Below are 24,152 nucleotides of genomic sequence, written 5' to 3'. Positions count from 1 at the left end.
ACTACACGTATTACCACATCCAGCCCTGCCTTGTCTGAGGAGAAAGGACCCAAATCAGATGATGTCCTTGGCTGTAATGTGAGCCTGGGTCCAAGCAACAGGTACCGTGGCCGACTTGCAAGCCTAAAGTATCCATTCATTACTGACCAGCCATCCAGTGTTCCAAGAACATCAACAAAAGTCATATTTCCCGCACTAGTTCTATCACGTATTTTCTTCACCTTGTGCCTGTCTGTTAAAAACAGGAGACATGAATGTACTTCAGACAGCAAGACAGAGTGAAATTAACCCTTTCCTTTTCATCAAAGAAAAGTGTGTTAGTGAAAAAAAGAGTGACATTTTGCCTCCAAAAGAAGAGAGATTTTAATAGGCTTTTATGAAGTTTGTTTTGCATAACTACTCAGTTTTAGTTTCAATATAAATGCTTGTTTTGATTTCTTGTTCTTTCTTGCATTTGATCAATGAATGAATGCTTTTGGATGTATTCCAAGCAGCCATATAAACCACGGTCTCTGTAGAAAAAAACCCAAACTTTTCTATCACTGTTTTCATGTTGAATAATGCAAGTGTTTATAATATCTTTCACTCTTCTGACCCTTCGGATCAATACAGCAGGACTCAGCCATAGCAGCTTGGGTCCCAGTATCAGGGATATCTTCAAATCTATTATAATAAGTTTTGCCTTTTTTTTTTTCTGCACTACTGGGCATGATACAAACAACTAAAATGATACTAACTACACTAACTATAGAAACCACGAGTTAGAGACCACTAACTAGCCTAACAAGAGATTGCACGGTGAGCCGAGTAAGGGGACACTGCAGAGGTTCCATCACGCTGCCATGGATAGTAAGAAGGAACTGAGGGTCCATTGGGCTGGCTGTGCCCTTTATGTACTTGGGGGGTGGTGAAGGGGGGCGCCAAGATTTCCAGGGCGCAGGTGTGGCCAAAAATAATCTGTTCTATGGTGCCTGTGCATCAGAAAAAGAATCCATAAGAACAATCACTATAAGAACCACTAACCTTTAAGTTACATATAAAAAAAAATTCAAACTGGAATTAAGAGGTTAGACGCCTGCAGAAGGCATGGAAATATGTGGTACTGGTTACTGTATGCTGTGTTTTTCATCCCCATCCAGGAACTCAAGTACTGAAGGATTCGATATCTCAATCTGTAACCTGAATGTGTAAAATTAATTCTGAAATCAATCAAACCCTGAAACAAAGAACTATAATAATCACATGAAACATTTAGAATATGGCTTTAGAATTCTTTCCTCTAAATAAAACATTTTCTGTCTGTACATTGCTTTGGGCCACTTTCTTTATATATATAAATAAATAGTTTATTTCATTTTCAAAATTAAAATAGCATGTATGGATTAATTTCAAACAAGGAAAGAACATCATGGGCCAAATCCTTAATTGGGATAAAATGATGTAGCTCCATCCATCTGCTGATCTAGCACCATGTTCTTCAATATTAATGGGCTAGATCAAGCATTTAGGCTCAAGCTAGTGTAGGGGGAAGTTCATAGCTACCCACTCCAGCAACAGCTCTGGTAAGAATACACCTCTCTGAAGAACACAGCTCCTCTCTTCCATGGTGGCAAGAGAGAAGGAGTGACAGCTCCTGTGACAGCCCATTACCAGACACAGCATAGCCTCGCCATCATGGCTGGCCAACATGCGTGTTTGGGGGTGGTAAGGAGGGTGGAGTCCGTGGCTCCACCTACTCTGTGCCCACTTACTTGCTGGGGTGGCAGAAGAGCGAACGTTTTGGGTATGCAGTCCCTGCTCTCCTTCCTGTGCCTGGACCCAGCAACCAGGTCCTACACACAGTCTCACTGGGGAGTGTTTCAGAGTGGTAGCTGTGTTAGTCTGTATCAGCAAAAACAACGAGGAGTCCTTGTGGCACCTTAGAGACTAACAAATTTATTTGGGCATAAGCTTCCATGGGCTAGAACCCACTTCATCAGACGCATGAAGTGAAAAATACAGGAGCAGGTATAAATACATGAAAGGATGGGGGTTGCTTTACCAAGTGTGAGGTCAGTCTAATGAGATAAATCAATTAACAGCAAGATACCAAGGGAGGAAAAATAACTTTTGAAGTGGTAAGAGAGTGGCCCATTACAGACAGTTGACAAGAAGGTGTGAGTAACAGTAGGGAGAAATTAGTATTGGGGAAATTAAGATCTTACTCCTCCTCACTCTTCACTATAGCTGCATAAGCCAGGACAAAGGCACAGTTTAGCCCAAAATAAGCAAGTTAGATTAGGGATTTATAAAAATAAATCCAGCCAAAAACCAGAGAATAAACTGTCCTGGACATACATCACAGCAGCTTTAGAGTAAGACTATTTAATTACTTAAAATAACCAAATTAAACATACTTACACAGAGACAGTGCATCAGCAGAAGCCTGAAATCAAACATCTACAAACAGACACTCTAACAGAAGTGAAAGCTAATTTCTCTGGACTGGATAATCCTTTGTCAAAAGTATGACCTGCTTTGGATATTTGAGTGTGAAGAGCTTTGTACTAGGTATTCTATAAATAGAGACATATTCAAATAGAGACAGAAGCCTAGGTGGCAAAAGAAACAGTTGTATAAACAGCTTCAGCTACTAAATCACAAACCTGACACAGAATCTTTGTCACATTCTGGTTTAGTATGAAGAGTTTCATGACGTATCTCACTGCACATTTTTTCTTATGGATAGAGAAAATAGGGTTTCTGTTCAGAAAATAAAGCCACTATGTGGAATTCAGAAAGCAGGACCTGAACTATGTAAACATGAGCAGGTATCTCTTGCTGTCAACATATGCTTTAAACTTACATTACTCAGATCCATCCCATTTAGTAAATCTACAAAGATTTCCCCATAGCTGGGGCTCAGAAAGGGAATGAATTAATTAATCCTATAAGGGGAGATAAATTTACAGCTACAATTTATTTCCTGTCTGATTGATTCCCTTGCTTTTAAGCTTTTTTCCCTGCAAGGAAGCTTAAAAAAGGCCTTTACCATAAAGGTCAAGTGAAAATAATGTTGAGGACCAAAGACAAGTACTGTATCGTTAAGGATCTGTCCTTAATTCACTCTGCACATTTCAGCCTGAGCACAATTTCCACTCTTGAGACCAAATTCAACCTTGGTGCAAGCAAGTGAAACCGCACTGAACTTAATAGTGTCTGTTGTTCCTACAAGGGTCTCAGTAATGGGCAATTTTACATAACAGATGTGCTATAATATGTAGGCACAATAAGATGAGTGAAGGACGGCCTCATCTCTGATGTCCTTTCTGGTTTATGTCAAAATCCTAGTGTGATGAAGTGGGACTGTTTTTAATGTTTCCTCTGAATACTGTGTGGGTGCCTCCGTTTCTGACCGACCCTCTGTCACCTAGCAACTAATGGCCAGGCCCTTCCCCTCTGCAAGGGGATGCTAAAGGTGTGGGAGAACAAAGAGGTCAGGTGACCCCCTGGCTCAGGAAAGGAACTCAGCAGAGAAGGAAGGGCTGGAGGGGGTTTCAGTTTGGAGCTGGCTGGGGACGTGGAGCGAGTGCAGACGTGGGTGTCTGGCTCGCTGGGCCCCAGAATGGACCCGGCGGAGGGGTCCCGTTCGCTGTACCGACAAGCTCTGTTTTAGACCGTGTTCCTGTCATCTAATAAACCTCTGTTTTACTGGCTGGCTAAGAGTCACGTCTGACTGCGAAGTGGGGGTGCCTGCAGGACCCCTGGCTTCCCCAGGACCCTGCCTGGGCGGACTCGCTGTGGGAAGCGCACGGAGGGGCATATGCAGAATGCTCCAAGGTCAGACCCAGGAGGTGAAGACGTGTGAGCTTCTTGCCCTGAAGACAGTCTGCTCCAAGGGAGAGGAGGCTCCCCAAAGTCCTGATTGGTTTTGTGGGGAGCAGTTCCAGAGCATTGCCCGGGGACTCCGTGACACCTAGTATGACATTAAACCTTGAATTGTTATAATAAATTAATTTTCTCTTTTTTACTTTTCTGGTTGCATTAAGTAATCAATTTTTAAAATAAACTAAGCAGCCCCAGAATAAAATCATAGCCATCAAAATGTGAGTCACTTTTACTGGGGGGAAAAAATCTCATCTACAGCACATCAAAGCTATCCCTTACTAACATGAGTGTGACACATGTAAAGCACATATTTGCTTATTCCTGGGTGGGAGACCATTCCAAAAAGGTCCCCTTTCAATATATAGCAAGTTGCAGAAGCTCATGCACACCGCAGCTATGCTTTTTTCCTTTTCTTTCTTTAAAGGACAAAAGGCAAGAGAAAGCATCCTGTGCACTTTCCGACTGAGGACTGAGGGGGCTCTGTTTTTATTTAGGCCCCTACTGTGATCAAGTGAGACTGAGGCTACCTTAAAAAAATGCAGTGTTAGACATTCCCATACTCAATATTTAGCCAAGTGTCTCAGCATACAGTCAAGGAGTTAAGCCAGTGGCTGCCATAGTAAGTCTGGCATTGATCCAGGTAATGCTTTTCCCTTCAGACTAACATACAGCTGTGCTGAAAAATACCAGGCTAAAGCCAAAAGATGTCCATTTGTTACTATAGGAACACCAAACAGATGTAACATTTAAACACAAACTTACTGAGTAACAAAGTCAAGGTAATAATAAGGCCTAACAAAAACAAAAGTTCCCTGCATCAGATTTCTCAGGATAACCTTAGAGAAGAATTATTTGAAAATACACATCTTTACTTAACCATCTAACTATGATTCCAAGAAATCCTGTGCCTGGAAGTTATGGAGAAAAAAACGTTTGTCATGCTTTTGATCTCTTCTGCACTACTGTGTCTCTGAATTAACAGCACATTTCTAGGCAGCAGAACTCTGCATTGGGAAGGGGGTGCTCTAGTGTCTAGACCCCCCCCCAAAGTGAGAGGTTCTTGGGAGGGACACCCTCAGAAGATTTATTGCAACTAGTCACACTCATCTAGACAACAATGGCATAAAAGTGTTTGGAGGATCAGGCTCCAGTGACTGATGATTATTCAAAAATAAAGACAGTGTGAGGGTCAACTAGGCAGCTTTGTGGAATTTCTCTGTGGGGTGTTAGAGCTTGAGTGCAATTTCCACTCCTGAAACCAGATTCAACCTTGGTGCAACCAAGTGCAACTACTCTGAAGACAATGGAGTTACACCAAGGCTGAATTTGGCTTTGAGTAACATGGGGCAGCATCCTCAGCTCAGCATCAGATAGGAAATGCCGAACAGCATTTAAAAGTGATCCCTGCAGTTAACTGACAAATTCCAAGGTGTGTCCTCTGCAATCTCCCTATGCTGGGTGGATAGTAACTGTAGTGCTAACGGTGAGAAACTGCAGAGATGAAATTTTCAGGTCTCTAACTATAACAAAAATGACTTTTAAGAGACAAATTGGAAGGCATGGCCCTAAAGTCTCTGTTTTTTATATCTATAAAGCTGCAATTAAATATCTGGTGGTTAGTGCAGAAGGCAGCTGCCCACTTAGTGATATTACACACATAAGGTCAGATCCTCATCTGATGTAAATGGCTGCAGATCCAATTATTTCAATAAAGTACATTTATATTCACCATACATACATCTGACATATAAATCATATTACACCTGTTCCAAGATTCCACTGGATTCCAATTTGTTTTGGGGTGCAAATGAAGATCAGTTCTTTTAATTGTTACATTTCTTTATGGTTTGTCCCCTGGTGGCAACCCCCATTTTGTTATTGATCCTGGCAGCTGGGATCATTGACTCTTGAATTTACTTTCTCCCTTAAAAATAACAGGAGTACTTGTGGCACCTTAGAGACTAACAAATTTATTAGAGCATAAGCTTTCGTGGGCTACAACCCACTTCTTCGGATGCATATAGCATCCGAAGAAGTGGGTTGTAGCCCACGAAAGCTTATGCTCTAATAAATTTGTTAGTCTCTAAGGTGCCACAAGTACTCCTGTTATTTTTGCGGATACAGACTAACACGGCTGCTACTCTGAAACCTTTCTCCCTTAAATTTACTGACCCTCAGGGCACTTTGTAAAGTGTCTTTATTTTATTTTTTAGGGGAGAGGAGGGTTTCCCTTGTGACAAGGCATCCCTGCCTGGGGCACCCACATGCAACAGGCCTCACCATAACAGGTATGTCTGCCTCCATTTCCCCTTTCTTCCTCCCATGAAAGGAACACAGTCTTTCTCAATGTCCAGTTCAAAAGTCTGCTGGGGGAAAACGTATTTATTCTTGTACATGTCCAACAGCCCACAGAACCCTCATGATAAAACCATTCTCCCAAAATATAACAGGTTCACAACAATTTTCACGCCCACTCCTGGGATATCATTTCCAGCTCACCCACTGGAGAGTCATTAACCGTCTGCCCCCTTACACTTTCTCCCCTTGTTCCAAGGCCCCAGTATCCAGACCAGCCACCTGAGAGCTCCCAGTTTCACTTTCGTCCCCCATGACTCGTCTCCCAGAGCCCCAAGTCAGGTCTCCTGAGAGAGAATCCCTGCAGTGTTCCACTCAGCCAAGCCTCCCTGTCTGAGGCCTGGTCTACACTACAAAGTTAGGTCGACATATGCCACATTAGGTCGAGTTAATAATGTAGGTGTCTACACTACCAAGTCCCTTCCGCCAACCTAAAGGGTTTGTAAAGTCGACTTCTGTACTCCACCTCCATGAGAGGCATAGCGCTTCGGTCGATATCCATGCAACGACAATGGGATAGTGTAAACACTGCACTGTGTAATTCAAATGAATTGGCCTCCAGGATGTGTCCCATAATTCTCCGCTGTGACCGCTCTGGACAGCACTTTCAACTCCACTGCACTTCAGCCAGGTACACACGAAACAATCGCCCCGTTAAAGCCCCGGGAACTTTTGAATTTTCATTTCCTGTTTGATCAGCATGGAGAGCTCGTCAGCACAGCTGACAATGGATGCTCAAGGCCGCAAACGCGCTCCAGCATGGAGCACACAGGAGATGGTGAATCTTATTGCTGGGTGGGGAGAAGAGTCTGTGCAGGCAGAGCTCCGAACCAGCAGAATAAACGCTGACATCTATGCCAAAATCACACAGGGCATGGGGGAGAAGGGCTACACCAGGGACACCCAGCAGTGCCGCATGAAAATAAAGGAGCTTCAGCAAGCATACCAGAAGACAAGGGAGGCGAACAGTCACTCTGGTTCTGCCCCACAGACATGCCGCTTCTATGAGGAGCTGCATGTGATTCTATGTGGCGACCCCACCACTACCCCCAAATGCTCTGTGGATACCTCCCAGGGTGACCTCGGGCAACAACAAGGAGAACACTGTTGATGAGGAAGAGGAGGAGAATCCATTCTCCCCGACAGCATAACTATGTGGTCCCACCTGTCAGTGCTTATTTCCCGGGCCCAGAAGCTGCGCTCCACCGTGTCAAGGTGATGCGCAACTGTCACCAGCATCTGCGTATTGCTCCGCTCCATGGCTTCCAGCATGTCTGCTTGCGTGGCATCACATTGTTCTGTGCGGTAGTTCCTGCTTCAGCTGAGCAAATACTGCAGGATAAGGCATGAGGTGCTTGCAATACTCACAACAACAAGCTGAGCAGGGTCCATGCTTGCCATGCTATGACGTCTGTGCAGGTAACCCAGGCTTGGGGGAAAAGGCGCAAAAAAGGCTTGGTTTGTTTGACGTTCATTTCAGGGAGAGAGGAAGGGAGGTAAGTGCATCACGGGAAGTTAATACCATGTTCTCATAACCACCCGCACAAATGTTTTGGTCCTATGAGGCACTGCAAGCCCAATCCAACATTCCACTCTGCTCCGTGCAGCGCTCTGAGAGTCAATGCCAGCCCTGCTAGTGAGGATGCGCTCCGCCAACACAATGTGGGGACATGCAGAATCAACTTGCTTAAATAGGAGGCTCAATGTTGACATAAATAAAATCGACCTAATTCTGTAGTGTAGACATACCCTGAGTGTCCTCTCAGCTCAGATAACATCCCTCCCGGACTGATCCTTTGTTCTGGGCTCAGCTTCCCACAGCCCTCCACTCAGGCCTACTGCAAGGGCCATCTCACACATTACTTACCAGTTCACTTCAAAAGTACAAATTAGACATCTCATCTACATGTAACGCTATATCATTCAGAGCTGTTATGCTGCTGAATCACATCTGTGTTGCACTAAAACCAAGATGTTATCATTTTACAACAAACCTTTGTAGTCACCTCTATAGTTATGGGATACTTTAACCAATTACCCACCCAAGTGAGGGTTTATACCTACTTTAATCTGTGAGAGTTCAGCCCCCAAGATCAACTACAGTAGAGAGAAGTTTTTAATAGAACGGAGACCGCATGGTGCACAATAGAGTCTACACAGTGCTCTTTCTACAATCATTACTTTTAGTAGCCAACCAAACAATACACACACTGCAATCTGGTAAAGTGAGATCATTACAAAATTAATAATATTTGCATTACTCATACAAGGCCTTACAGAAACACCCGAAGTGTTAGTCCTCATCATCACCACCACCAGTGGTCATCGTCCTGGTATCTCCCACACACCAAGGCACACGAGCCACAACACCTTTTATAATGTGTTATGCTGATGCCCATACATATCTCTGAAGGTTTTAACTCCTTTTCCTTATTTGAACTTCCATGCCCCTCTACTTTTGGAATGCCCCATTTTTCATAGGCTAACTCATTAGTTCCCCTTATACTTATTAACATTTCCACCACTGTATCACCATATTAATAGGCAGTTACCTTAAGAAAGTCTCCAACATCTCACCTTGGCTACCAATGGTCATCTACTAATCTTTCTCTCAGATGTTATCCAAACTCAGCAATTATTTCAGAAAATCAGCATATCACAAACATAGACCCAAGCTAGGCAGGTTTATTATTAACTTGCTTATGTTAACTTATCCTAAGTCCGATTGCCTAATTTTGCTAAGCTAAATATTTTACAGGACTGAGTCTTGTACGCCCTGTGTTATAACATTAATTAATATTTATGTTTCACCTCTATATTCTAAATATACCTGATATCTTTTATCTTTGGCTACATCTTCCTTTTCCCTTTGCTGAAGCAGGTTTTCCTTGCAAGTTAAAGTCAACGTATTGATAATATGGGCCTGATCATTACTCAATGAGTCATGCCAATGATGTTAATAAGAAGTGTTGCAGGCTCTGGCCCATACTGGACTAAAAATAGACTAACTCTGCACAATCTCTAGCCAAATGAACAGTAACAGAAAGACTGAACTCCCTCCTTTTATCCATACAACATGATAGGATATCTGCATCATAGATGATATTTCAGAGCATTACGGGCCAAAGTATGACAGGTGTTGTCATGATCTCTTTTTCATAGACAGATATACAAGAGTGGTCACCATTAAAATGATGAATCGACATATGACCACAGATACCTCATGGTTACCACAGCTATTTCCTATTCTAAGTATATGGGGAAATTGTGGTCTCTCTGCCCAGACTACATTGCTTCCTGTGTCTCCAATATCTCCTCTGGGATGTCCCTCTGCTTCCTCAGACTTAGCATGGATAAATCAAACCCTCTCATCGTTCTGTCTACAGATTCCCCTTCCTCGCTATTAACAGCTCCTCTCTCCTCCCACTCCTTCAAACTCATATGACACTGGGGTTGTCTTTGGTTATCCATGCTCTTGCCAAATATTGTCACTATACTACTCCCTCTTTAACATTTCTAACATCTATCCCTTCCTGTCCATCCACACTGCCAAAATCTTGGCTCACACTCCGGTTCTCTCTGATCTCAACCTCTGTAAACACCCCTTCTCAGGCCTCTCGGTCTCTTACCTTGTGCCTCTTTATTTTACCTGTTGGATAAATGATCTTCCTTTCCCACTTCTCTGACCATATCAGCCTCCTTCTTAAATCCCTTTAAAACTCCCCATCCTGATGTTGAAGGCACAGCACAGCTCTGTCCCAGCCTACATATTGACACCTTTTTTCTACCTACTTCCTACCCCGATGCTCCACTTATCTCCTCCTACTTGCACCTTCAGGCTTTTTATCATCTGCAACATCCTTATTCTCCCACTACATCAAACATCCTCTCCCATCTACCTTCAAATCCCTATTTTAAAAAAAATCTCTTCCTTTACATAGCTCTCCACCACTAACCTCTACTCCTGTGCTATTGTGCTTTTCTTTTCTCCGTCTTATTCTCCAGTTTAATACTCTCATCTTTCAAGCTTCAGACAAAATATTCACTTTGCATGTTCTTTATGTCTTGTAACCATAAACTCCATCTTCACTCTTTCTTATATGTTGTCATAATTTCCTATGTTTATGTAACAGAGGACCCCATCCACCAATCTGATCAGGGTGGGTGGATGCCTGTGCCCACATGGAGCCCCACAAGCCCTACACACGGACTTCACTGAGGTTTGGGACTAGTGTTAGTGTCCACAGGGACCAGATGGCAGGATCAAGGCCTCAGCTATTCAGGGTAAGGCGCTTTATCACTGTTTTCTCTTTAGTACCATGGATGGAAGGCCCTAGGTAAATATGAAACAGAAGAAGATAATTTCAGATATCGCTGTGTACTGAAGTTTACAAATGCTCATTTTTTTTAAAAAATGGAGACCACTGTACATGAGATATGCTCACATATATAGAGTAGAATCTGTATAATGACATCACTGTGTCACAGAAGAACTTCATTCTATCAGCAGTCATTAAAACCAGAACTGCTATTTATACATCAGAATTTACTGAAATACCCTGTGCCTTTCTTTCTACTTTACTCTAAAGGAAGTTTCACTATGTCTATATTCACAAGATTGTAAGCACCATTAAATACTCAACATCTGTTCCCTAAGGAACCAGTATTAACTACAGTAACTTCCTATAAGTACAACAGATGGTACTATGGTATTGCAAACTCTGCAGAGTGGCGGATATTGAGTCTTTAATGTCAGCCGTTGGACAGTGAAAAAATAGATCAATATAAGATAAGAAAACAGTTGCCTAGCTTCTGTAATGCAATAATATCAAGAGAAGGGCATCCCTTGCTGTGCTTCATTGGCCCATGTTTGTTTGCAATAGTTTTTTCTACAACATGCACACAAACAGGAAATGGATTTTTTTTCTTTTGTTCTTCAAGAATGAAGCTATTTTCTGACATGTCTCATTCTATGCAGAAAAACTACAATTGTAGGGATGGTCTCTGAATTTTTCTGGACCATTCTATACCGCTATATGCTTAGTTTACCATACATTGTCTTCATGTCAACTGGAACTAATCACTGTCAATTATAGGCCTTTGTTGTTCTATTTAAACAAATATATATTACATAAATACATATGATCCAGAAAAATTAGTTCTTATATAGTGGACAGTTATGAAAAGGCATTTAATAGTATGTATAAAGTAGTACAGTTTCATAGTAAGCTGTGCTGTATTTCTATTTGAGAGGCAAAGATGTCATGTGCCTTTTCCATCTATTGAACTTTAACATCCAATTGTTAGAAGCTGTAATGTAGTTATACACAGCTGTGACTGAACAATTAGGTAAAAAACTAGGGCAAGACTGTGTGTCCTGGTGTGAGTGTGAGGGCTGGAAGGACACAAGGAATTTTCTCCACAAGGGCCAGGCATAATAACAGTCCCTGTGCTTTGGGGAGGGCAGGGACTGATCCCTTTTAGTGTCATCGGAGGTGGAAATTACCCAAATGGGACGACTTGAGATGAAGCCATGGCCTCCCGCGATCAAGTGCATCAAGGGATGCAGACTGCACCATCCAAATTAACAGTGTCGATCTTAGAGAAAAGTTGTGCCCACTGACCCAATGCAAATGATTGCAAACATTACCCCCTCTGGTTTACATTGTATTATATTCTTAGAGTACAGACACTGATAAACATTGGCCTTTAGTGTTCAGTCATGGATAACCACGTGGATATGCACATTAGTGCAAGGAACAGCCATGATGATCTTGTGTTTCCATTGGTAAAGAACCGGAGTGTCCAGCACTGACTACAGTGCTAAGCATCCTAAACTGAGGCCAGGTCTACACCCAGCCGCTAGTTCGGCGGCTGGGAATCGAAGTTCTGGGTTCGATTTATCGCGTCTGGTCTGGACGCGATAAATCGATCCCGGAAGCGCTCGCCGTCGACTGCGGTACTCCAGCTCGGCGAGAGGAGTACCGCGGAGTCGACGGGGAGCCTGCCTGCCGCATGTGGACCGCGTCTGAACTGCGGTAAGTTCTAACTAAGGTATGTCGACTTCAGCTACGTTATTCACGTAGCTGAAGTTGCGTACCTTAGTTCGAATTTGGGGGTTAGTGTAGACCAGGCCTTAGTGGGACAGGGTAGACAGCCCTGCCCCAATCCATCCTTCTGCACACACCAGGAGTGCAGGGTCAGTACCTTGGAGCAGGAAGTGAAGGGAGAATACCCCCTTTTAGCATGTTACACAGCTCCTGCTCTAGCACACATGCTGACAGCCATTATGCCCAAACCTGGCTTCTGCAACAACCCTTGGTGTCGGCTCTGGCTGCAAACACCAGAAGAGATACTTTAGTTCTTAGAGAAAAAGTGAGTTAATCTAACTTTCAGTTACAATGTAATAGATATTTTTAATGTATTTTGGTATTGCCTGTAGCTCATGAATGAAATTCAGTTCTTACAATACACTCGTGAAACATTAAATTACAGTGATCTTGAAAGTTTCCTCAATTATTTATAATCTAGACAGCTGCTGTGGCTACAGCAAGAATAGCAGCCAATCTCTACCAAGGAGTAAAAGTAGCAAAGATAAATATGTAAAGATGTTTTTCTTTTTAAGGAGTGGTTCTCTGTGGATATAAAGAGGATAACCTCAAAGACGGGGGGAAATGGAATAGTAAAACACAAAACAGTTTCAGGCTCTGGGATGGAAAACTGCTGCCAAACCTTTAACCCTTCAACTGGTTCCATCATCAGATATATACAAATTGAACACACAGTGAAAAAATTTAAGAATTAAAACCACACATAAAATATGGTATAGAAGTTATACTAAAATAATCCTAAATTCAGTATCCAGCTGTAATTTGTACATATTTTAGATTTAATGTCATCACATGGATTCTGTAAAAAAATACTGAAGAACAAAGGCCTCTGTTTAAAATATATTAAATAATTTCCTTCTTACAGTACATTTTAAATAATCTTATTACTGCTAATATTCTCAAATATCTTGTCTAGAATATTAATTGCACTAATAGCAAACATACTCTTCATGTACTGTATACTTTGAATTCTCCTACTGTATCTTTTGGTGCTTGGTTTCACAGATTAAATACAAACCAGATAAGTATGAACATTTTACAGATAAAAACTCATCACTGAATCAAAAAAGACAATGCACATTTTAAATTTTTCATTAGAACTTCCAAAGACACATTTGCAAATTCCTTTCTATTTTGGCATAACCACCGTTAATGTATGAAAAAATTCTGTCTTTTGGAAGGACCTAAAATATTGAGATGATCTTAATAGAGCCTAAGAGATCATAGTCCGTTAGCCTTAAAATTCTTCATTTTATTTGCAGCAACCTTGACAAAAAGCCAGCTGCACATCTACTTTCCTGCTTCTGCAAAAACTGTTATGAAATAAAAGCACAGTATTTACTTTTTGTATATTCTTATTTAAACAGACTATCACAAAAACATTAAAATATCACAGAAAGAAAAGTTATGTACCTTGTGCTAATAGATTCAGATCCAATCCTTCTCCTTTTGACTTCAATAGGATGAGAAATGGATCATCAGTTCTACTAACAGTCCAGATTTCCCCTTCTATATTGGTGCAAGCATTTCACACTACTCAGTTAAATTAACTGTCACACTTTACTAGGAATCGAGTAACACACATATGCACTGCTGCTTTGCCACTTACCATTTGAGATCTGTTCTTTGGACAGCCATTGATGTCTTCAATCTTTTCATTTGCTGAAAAACAAATATAAAAGGTAATGCAAAAAGTGTAGTAAAGACACTTGTACCAGTTATTTCCAGAGCACTTGTTGCTAGCTAAATCAAGTGCCCTAAGATTGTAGTTGTCCAATCAAAGCAAATGTGTGAAACATTGAGACCCATGCAGTGGCTGGATTTTTCTCATGGGTCATTCCTCCAGAGACAGCTGGAGCAAGGTCATCATCATTTCACAAGGAGACAACTGGGCTGACATTTCTTAAAATGAGAGGTAACTCCTTATACAACCAAATGCTTAAAAACTGGGTACTGCACTGCATCACTGGTGCGCGCGTGGGTGCACACACACAACATGTGTGAAGATGGATGTGCGCAGGGATCATTAATTTCATAAAGTGTATGTGTATATCATAGATTTGATGTCCAGAAGGGTCATCTAATCTGATGTAATGACATCTACCTAATACAGACTTCCCTGAATTAACTGTTGCTTTAAGTTCAACAGCTGTGGCTGAATTAGAGTATATATTTTAGAAAAACATTCAATATTGATTTTAAATTTCCATTAATAGGGAATCCACCACAACACCTGGTATGTTGTTCCAGTGGTTAATTACCTTCACTGTTAAAAAATTACACCTTACTTCTAGTCTGAAGTTGTCTAGCTTCATGTTCTAGCCATTGGATCTTGTTATACCTTTGCCTGCTAGATCGAAGAGCCCTCTATCATCAAAATTCTATTCCCCACGTAGGTGCTGACTGTGATCAAGTCACCCCTTAACCTTCTCGTTGATAAACTAATAGACTGAGCTCCTGGCATCTACCACTATAAGGCACATTCTCCAATCCTTTAATCATTCTCACGGCACTTTTCTGACCCTCTCCAATTTAGGAATAACCCTTTTGAAGTGTGGACACCAGAAATGGACACAGTATTCCTGTAGCAGTTGCACCAATGCCAAATACAAAGATAATATATATCCCCTTTGCTCCTATTCCATATTCTTCTGTTTATACATCCAAGGAGCACATTAGCTCTTTAGGCCTCTGTCACCCTGCAAGCTCATGTTCAGCTAATTATCCACCATGACCCCCCCGCACAAGTCTTTTTCAAAATCACTGCTTCCCAGGATATAATCCCCCATCCTGTAAGTATCGCTGCATTCTTTTCTCCTAGATTTACATCTTTACCGTATTGAAATGCAAGTTGTTTCCTTGTGCCCAGTTTACTTAGCAATTCAGATTGCTATGTATCCGGGACCTCTCCTCTTTATTGACCACTCGCCCACTCTTTTGGTCATCTGCAAATTTTGTCCGTGATGATTTTATGATTTCTTCCAAGACAAGTGTTAAACAGCATAGGGCCAAGAATCAATCTGTGCCAAAATCCCACTAGAAACATACCCACTTGATGATGATTCCCCATTTACAATTATATTTTGAGACTTGTCAGTTTTTAATCGATTTAACGTGTGCCATGTGGATTTTGTATCTAGTTTCTTAATCAAAATGTTATGTGGTACCAAGTCAAATGCCTTACCAAAGTCTATTGTATCAACACTATTACCTTTATCAACCAAATTTATAATGTCATAAAAATGATATTGAGTTAGTTCGATGAGATATATTTTCCATAAACTCATGTTATTAGCATTAATTATATTACCCTTTTAAAATTCTTTAATAATAGAGTCCGATATCAGCTGTTCCATTATTTTGTTTGGTATTGATGTCTGGCTGACAGGCCTATAATTACTCAGGTAATCCTGTTTATATTTTTGCAAATTTTGTACATTAGCATTCTCACGGTCCTCTGCAACTTCCCCAGTGTTCCAAGATTTATTGATAAAGTAATATAAGCAGTCCTCAGCCAGCTCTTTCAAAACTCTTGGATGCAAATTATTCAGATCCACAGATTTGATGATGTCTAACTTTAGTAGCTACATCCGTTTAACATCCTCCTGAATTACTGTTGGAATGGAAAGTATTTCATCATCATCTATCCATATATCAACTGTAGTGTTTTTGGTTTTTGGGGTGGCTGTTTTTTGTTTTTTTGTTTCGTTTTTTGTTTCCTCCAAACACAAAATGGAAATATTTACTGATGACTGTAGTAGGAAGAGAGCCTGAGACATAAGCCCTGTATCAGAGATCTGGTATGAGGCAGAACCTGCTCACAGAATCTGGCAAGAACAGGGCTTATATTGCAGAAATACACATTCCTAAAAAAGTGCTAAGCACAGAGTACTCACGCAAACACATCCTGATATCAAGTGGTACCAGAACATCCTGATATCAAGGATGTTCCCCAAGGATAACAGAAACACACTGACCCCTCCTAAAAGATAAGGTCAGATGACAGTACGTAACTTGTTTATATCAGGGTATAAAAATGTATCTCAGAGGGAGTATCTTTGGCTAGCCTAGGGGGCAGTGGAAAGTCCCGCCATTGACTGAGCTGCATCCATTGTCATGGGTATACATGTCTTAATAGCTCATGGAATCTGCCAGGTGCTATTACCGTGCTTCCTCAACAATAAACCTGGCTGGATGCCTTCGTACCTTAATGGATCTTGTAGTCATTGGGTGGTTCGCTCAAGGTCTGCTCTGCCAACTGTCTGTGTAGAGCTGGGACAGCACACAGGGAAAACATACACACGCAGCCAAACATCTGACCACAGTGACTTCAGCATTTTTGCATTATTATTGACAATTCTACCATTTGGACCAATACCATTGCTAGAACTCCTTTTGTTCCCAGTATGCTTAAAATACTCCTTCTTATTGTCCTTTACTCTGCTGGCCATCGACATCTCCTAGTGTCCTTTTGCTTCCCTTATCAATTTTCTATAATTTCTAGTTTCTAATTTATATTCATTGCTATCAATGTCCCCTTTTTCCAATTTGTTATAGATTGTTGTGTTTTTAAAAATATTTTTATAGCTTTGTTCACTTCTCCTCTAAGCCAGGCAGGTTTTTTAACCAGTGTAGCTTTCTCCCAATTGTGACCCTGTGCTTTCTTTGGGCATCTAAGAAAACGTTCTTAAATAGTTCTTAATTTTATTCACATTTTTACTGTTTAAATTCTCTCTCAGCTAATTTGTCTCATAATTCTCTTCTGCTTTGTGAATTTGGCACCTTTAAAGCACAGGAGTATATATTGCTGATTTGGTATCATGGGACAGGTATCAATACATTATAAACTAGAAGAAAGAATTGGAGTTGGTGGTCACATATCTTCTGTGAGGAAATCTTTGGGCTACAGAAAAAAAGAACTAGATTAGGCTCAGGGCTCTCCCATAAACAGGATTCTGTGTACTCTGTAGCAGAATGGGACCAAATGCCCTACCAACAACCCCTAAACTCTGTGGCAGCAACTTCTATAATCCACAGCAACGTTAATGTATTCCATTCCATTCCCCTCTAGCCACAAGCACACACAACTATAGAGCATAGCTGGAAATACTCACTGCCCCAAAATTTGTCAGTGGTTATTTTCAAGGATAGTTTTTCCACCACCACCATTCTCTCCTGCTCCACTCCCTGGCCTCAACTCCCATAGCATGGTCCACACCACCCAGTGGTTCCAGGTGGCTAGGGATAGCAGATGGAAGAGAGAGCTGCTAGAAGAAATGGCAAAGGGTCATACTTGCAGCTTGCTCAGCAGTAGTTGTAGTGGTCTTTGATTGCAGCCTGGCTGAACTTCAACCCCTATCTTTCTGTTTGCCTAGAGAACAGTTGAATATGGCTCTCTGCAGACTCATGCAGATGACACTGCATCACTTACACAATTCACAATTTTGAGTTTCTCTCTGCAACCATAAGAGCTTGAAACAATCAGATTCTGGAGCACAGTTCTCAGCAGGAAGTAAACTCCATTGCAAATTCTGCAACCTCAGAATCCGGACTACATGGGTCTTTCCCGTTAACCCTTATTTACTGCAGCCCCATCAAGCTTTGATTATCTTCCTAGGCTCTTCCCTGCACAGAATGGGTTTCTGTATCATTAGCCTGGCCTAAAATTATTCTAAAACCAACATTGTACACTATGGGCTTATAGCAGTACAGCTCCAAGGCTGGAGAGATATTTCACCATTTCCCCCATGGCACTTTACCCATGTACAGTCAGATTACTCTGGTTTTATGTGAGTGAAATAAATTTCACCCTGAGATTTTTAAATGTTTCCAAACTTTTGCCACTTTTGATGCATACACTGAGGATGTCTGATGACTTCTCTCTTCCCCTTTATTAAGCTAGACATAGCAAAAGCAGCTTAACTCAGTGATAAAAGTAGTATGAACAGAAATAACCATTTTTTCATAGATAGAATCTGAATCAAAGGAGAGAGAAGGGAACCTAAAGGAAGGTTTGGTTTTATTTCTTCTGTGGCACGTGCATTATAATACTGTGAGACAGGTTATTAGAGTCAAAAGTATATGGAAACATGAGGGGGAAAGAGGGTCTCTACCACAACGTACTGTAAAGTGTTCTTTAAATCTGTTGGTCAGGCAGCTGCTGGTGTCCCAGATATAGATATGCATTCCCCACAAAAATAAAAATCCTCAACAAATGGCACTCGATACACTACATGAAAAGTTATGATAGGAATGATTCTAAACTGCCTTGGATAAGGACCATGCAGAGCAGAACATGGGTGGATATATAGAACCTTTTATACAAAAAGTAGCTCAACACACTGTACAATGAGTTAAATTCTTTGTTACAAACAGCTTTGTTACAAAGCTATTAAGCATTAATCAATGCCTCAGCCACATCTTTGGACCTTACAATAATTTTTCCCGAGTAAAAGGATGTTGGCCAATACAGTTCATAAAGTGCTAAAACTTTTACTTGGACAGCTATCCAGACCCAAGCAGAAGAAATCTTTGCTTAATGTCTCATCCACAGGATAAATTGCGATTCTGGCATGTCCTGACTGTATATGAGTCCAGATGCAGATTTGGAACATAAACCCACAACCTTCTGGCCCAAAGGTGAGAGTAATAAAGGCTTTTCTACACATGAAAGTTATTCTGAAATAAAAGAGGTTGTGTATTTAAAGCGGACAACCATTCCAGATTAACTCCGTGTTTGGACACTCTTAATCTGGAATAAGAGAGTTTTTTTCTAGTTTAATTTGACGTACTTCCAGGTGAAAATTCCTGAATAGTCATTCCTAAATAATTCCAGGAACAGACAAGCCGTTAGTAAGCAACAGTGTTAACTGAGAGATCAGTAATGTGACAGAGGCAGCAGTTTGGCAAAATAGGACATTACTGTCCATTATTTATGAAGATTACCAGGCTTGGAAAATAGTACTGCAATTGCGTTCAATCAAGAAAACTAAGATACTAGGAACTCTGTGCTATTAAATAAATGGCTTTCTAAAAGTAGACTGAGTGTCTGATGCTGCTCCCATTAAAGTCAATGACAAAGTTCCCATTGACTTCAATGGGAGCAGACCCCGAATACTTAGATCTCTATAGAAGATTGAGAGAGTGTACTACAAAATGTACAAAGTGAAAGTATATTATAGAAAATGCTGATACAAAGCCAACAAGGGTAAGTGACCCATCTTTGTAAGTGTAGAGCATACTTTTGTCAATTGAAGTGCTCCACTTACTGAGTATGGTAGTAGAAATCTGTCATCTTAACACAGACTTTCAATCATGGAAACAAAAGAGATTTATAAGTACTGCAGTGTAGCGCAAGAATATAACACAGAATCTTTCAAGCTAGCTACGGTTTAGCAAACAACTTAATCCTTTCCAGTACCCAAATTAAAGGACTTTAATTTCTGTTCCATCAGTCCCTACATTTGTAACTTTTGGAATATCATATTACATTCTTCTTAAAAAATGCTGGATTCGATAAACAGAAGAAATTGGCAGTCCCCCCCAATACAGCCTCAGATGAAAATCCACAGGAAAACTCTCTCTTTTCCCCTTGGAGCTTTTCCCAGGTATGTAGTGTTAAGAGTCTCTTGAAGCTCCTCCCCTATCACAGGTGAATCATAATTACCCTGAAACACCTAAATTGATCCATTTTTAAATAGTTCAATGGTTGTTGTATCTAATTTTTTAAAAATGGTTGGCCAAGAGTTGAGGAGGAGAAAGCTCATTTTGGTTATGTTGGCAGCTCCACTGATCTCTCAGTAAAAACTTCAGTCAAAACAAAAGCCAAAAGTTTGATTGACAGTTCAGTTTTTTAAGTTCAGTGTCTCGGGTGTGATTCTTTGCCATTTAGATTTGATATCACTTTGTATTTGTGTGTGTATAGACATGCATTCAGTGTGTTGGTTTATTCACAATGTCAAAATCATCTGTGCCAATGTACATCTTAACTCTGTGCTCCCATACCAGTGTAACACTACAGTATATATTCCACCTTTCAGAGTACCAGTACCATTAGTTGGCCAAGTGAAGAAAGGCTTAGCACTCTATGCAATGGCATTTCACTGTTTGTAAGTCCTGCCCCCTTAAGACACATTCCCTGACCCAAAAAGTTTACAATCTGACATCCAGGTTCTGCGAGCAGTAACACATGGGAGCAGTCCCATTGACTGCAGTGGGATTATGCATATACATGAAGTTACACAGATGTGTAAATCTTTGCAAGCTTTGAACCAAAATAACCTAGCATTTTGTCAATAAAGTTCCCCATTGACTTGAGAATATTATGACAAACTGTCACTGTACAACACACAAAATAATTCAAGTACAATATTGCTAGTAGTTAAATCTGAAGATTATATCTCTATGCTCTTAGGTGTCAAATTTATCCCTACCAGGTTTCAAATATTTTTAGAATTGCCCATTGTTTCAAAATATGGATGCCAAGTTATAATAAAAAGTGAATGAAAGTTACCAAGTTATAAATTCCTAAATCAGATTTCTTTTCTTTCCAGAAATATACATCTGGTTTTGAATGACAGGAATGTACACAGAACGAGGGAGTGCTGGACCTTGTAAACCTCGATAATAATTCACTCTGATGGCCCTGATGTGTGGTGACAGTTGACTGTCTCCAGGGTGTTCACCATGCAAAAAGATAATCTCACTAATAGGATGTTTCTTGGAATGTAGTGGGGACAACTTCTTGTTTCAGATGGTGGAGGAAGTAACTGGGGGGCAAATATTTTAGTCTTGATTCTGACTAATGGAGGGAGAGAGGGGAGAATTGGTAGTGAATCTGAAGGTTGAAGGCTATTTGGATGAAAGTGATCATGAAATGATAGATTTCACAACTCTAAGGAAAGGAAGGCGTGAGAGGAGCAGAAAAAGGATAGTAGACTTCAAAAAAGAAGATTTTAACCAACTTGGAGAACTGTAGGAAAAGGTGCCACAGGAAGAAAATCTACACCTGTTAAGGAGAGCTGGTAGTTTGGCAAACTATCTCAACAAGAAGAATACACAGTTCAGATTTTATAAGGTCTTAAAAGGCACTTCTGCACTTTTCCCTTCCTTATGAAGTTTAACAAAGGCTTCAAATATTTTTTTAGGATTTGTTCTGCTTGTTTTTCCTTAGAAATATCAGACATGTCAAGCGTGTTTTTTCTCTCGTTTTGCTGGAGGATTCATTGTAAATCATGAGCTTTCTGAGCCCTTACCCAAAAGGGCAGAGGTGTTATATCCTTAACAATGACCGCTTCTCTCAGCTGTGCTATTTAGGCATTTGAGCTAAACTGATGTTGACAAAAAACTAAGAGTTTGAAGCAGAATAAAAATTACATCCCTTCTTAATTAATCAGGTTTAACTGCATGGCATCTCTGATGGCATAATCCTACCAGTTCTCTAATCATCTACAGGATCTCCTAGGGGAAAAAAGGGAAGACAAGGCCTGCATTTCTAATGTTTAAAACAAAAAGGCAGAAAAGAGAATTCAGAAGAGAACAGAAAACCTTTCAAAAGCTCTTCTTCGTTCTTCATAAAAAGGCGCAAACATATTTCCCTTTGCAGATCACTGTTAGCACTGAAGTCTTGAATACAAAACTCATGCAGTGACCAAAAGGAATGTTCATAATCAACAAATTCACTTGAAAAGGTTTTGTTAACCTGGGATAATCTCTAAATACACCACCAATGCCCATAAAAGAACAGGGATGTCTCTATGGTACTGCTGCTTTCTCGTACCCTCCCCCCCCACACACACACCAGAGAGCACTGCATGCAGAAGGGGAAAAGAAATTACCATTCAGAAGCTTTCATAGTACAAATCCTTATTTATGAGGATAGGTCATGGTTTTATAGCTGCAGTTGAAGCTGTTTCCATGTGTGGAAGTTACCACTTCTAATGTGACAATGAGATGCAGTTTGCCTAAGGCCAGTGCATAAGGGATGCAAATGAATATTTCCCTTTCAGTGCCAATTTGGGGGATTAAAGTGGAATTTGTGTGTTTAAACATGGATTTTCTTTTGTTTGGAAAAAAATTATGAAAAAGAAAATCCTTCACCTTAGGTATTAACCTTTCACAGCTGTGTCTTAAAACGCTAAATCCAAACACTAAAACAGCAATGAGAAAAAGCAGAAAAAATGCAAAGATGAATTAAATCAAACATTTTAGTAAACAATAACTCTTTTGAATATTTTCCACAGGACATATTTTGAAACATATGGGAGCATTCACAAGTAGGTACACATGGAAATATGCATACAAGTATTTGATACAGGTAGGTACACTGTTTTTGGTAGTGTTCTTATATGCATGTTTCTACTCAAGGAATTTGTGCAGCAATGTTACATATATGTAACTGTATGTATGTAGGGATAGATTTTAAAAAAGCACAAAAGGCAGCTAGGTGCCCAACTCCCACTGAAAGTCAACTGGAGATGGGTGCCTTCCTCCACCTTATGCCTCTGAAAATCTCCCCATTAAAATATTTGTGTTGGTATACACAGTTACATAGATATTGGATGGAGTTTTGTTATACACAGATACACAAGTAATTCATGTGAAATTTTTATACCTATGTAGTTACATGGATAGTTTTCAGAGTGCTATACTCAGACAGCAATGAATATGTTGTTTGTTCAGTATGTATGGGCCAGATCTTCATCTGGTAAAAATCAATTTAGCTCAGTTGGAGTCAATAGAAACTATGGCAATTTATGTCAGCTGAATATCTGACCCATACATTCATAAACTTAACTCAGGGCTCTAATTCTTTTGCACAGCATTTGTAACAGAAATAACTATACAAGCTTTGGTGTCTAGTTACTTCACTACTGTCTTCTTCATTTGCATCTCAAGTCTGTCAGTCTTGTTGTCAATAACAGTCATTCTAATTCCTATTAATGGGCTTCCTGATTCTGTCATTCTCCATAGCTCCATCCATGTGTTTTGTGATAGCCTAAATACCAGATGGATGAGTCTCTAAAGGAACTAATGAAGAACCTGGAACTGGGGGAATGTGGAGCCCTGCACAGGGCCCAACCTGAACCTTCAACTCCCATTGGCATCAGTCCCTTTAGCGCCTGGGGCCATCCTGACAACAAATGAGCTTCCTTATTTTAAAACAGATTGTTAAGGGTTTCTTTTCTTCCATATACTAATCATGTCCTTCCCTAATCCTAATTGCACACTGGAATTTTTCAGATCCAACCAGAAGTGGCAGATTTAATATAACACACCATTGTCTTGGTGAATTATTTCCAGACCAGTCTAACAAAGGTAACAGGAACAAAGATAACAAAAAGATAACAAGCAAGGTCACAAGTCACCCAACAGAAAAAAAGCTCATCAACTGCTTTTTCCCTTCAGCTGTCCTGGGTGATAATGCTATGTCAGGAGATCTTATCAAGATCAAATATTTTTCCACAATCCCCAAACATAAAGCTTTATCAAATTAATTATCAAAGCCTGAGAGGCAGAATTATTATCTTAATTCCATATGGTTTCTATTTCTTTTTCCCATATTTATGTGAAAAAACAAGCTCTGGCTCTGACAAAATAGGCGTATACATGGCACAAAAAGAGAAACTCACTCACCTACAACCTGGATGATTTCAGCCAGTAAGACTCCATCAGTCACATCTTGCTGTAGGTCCTTGATCAATCGTTTGTGACCAGATTTTGCGAGATAGTGATTAGCCCAATCCGTGTAAATCTATTAGGAGGAAAAGAAATAGATAAAAACTAAATTTTAGGTATTTGATCAAACTTAAAAATGAGAAT

General features: G+C 40.4%; 1 protein-coding gene across 3 annotated transcripts in view; it reads right to left on the bottom strand.

The window, feature by feature from the left end:
• NAV2 (neuron navigator 2) overlaps positions 1-24,152 on the bottom strand; it is a 354,629-nt gene that overhangs the window by 210,847 nt on the left and 119,630 nt on the right. For all 3 annotated transcript variants that reach the window (XM_065404227.1, XM_065404228.1, XM_065404229.1), the window contains exons 2-3: positions 23,967-24,084; positions 13,942-13,994 (exon numbers count right to left, since the gene is read on the bottom strand). In XM_065404227.1, coding sequence (XP_065260299.1) covers positions 13,942-13,994; positions 23,967-24,084 — 171 coding nt within the window. The remainder of the gene's footprint in view (positions 1-13,941; positions 13,995-23,966; positions 24,085-24,152) is intronic.

This window comes from Emys orbicularis, chromosome 4, assembly GCF_028017835.1.
Source record: "Emys orbicularis isolate rEmyOrb1 chromosome 4, rEmyOrb1.hap1, whole genome shotgun sequence".
In the NCBI taxonomy this organism is placed as follows: domain Eukaryota; kingdom Metazoa; phylum Chordata; order Testudines; family Emydidae; genus Emys; species Emys orbicularis.
The sequence above is the reverse complement of the archived record's forward strand: the minus strand, read 5'-3'. Positions and strand labels throughout refer to the sequence as shown.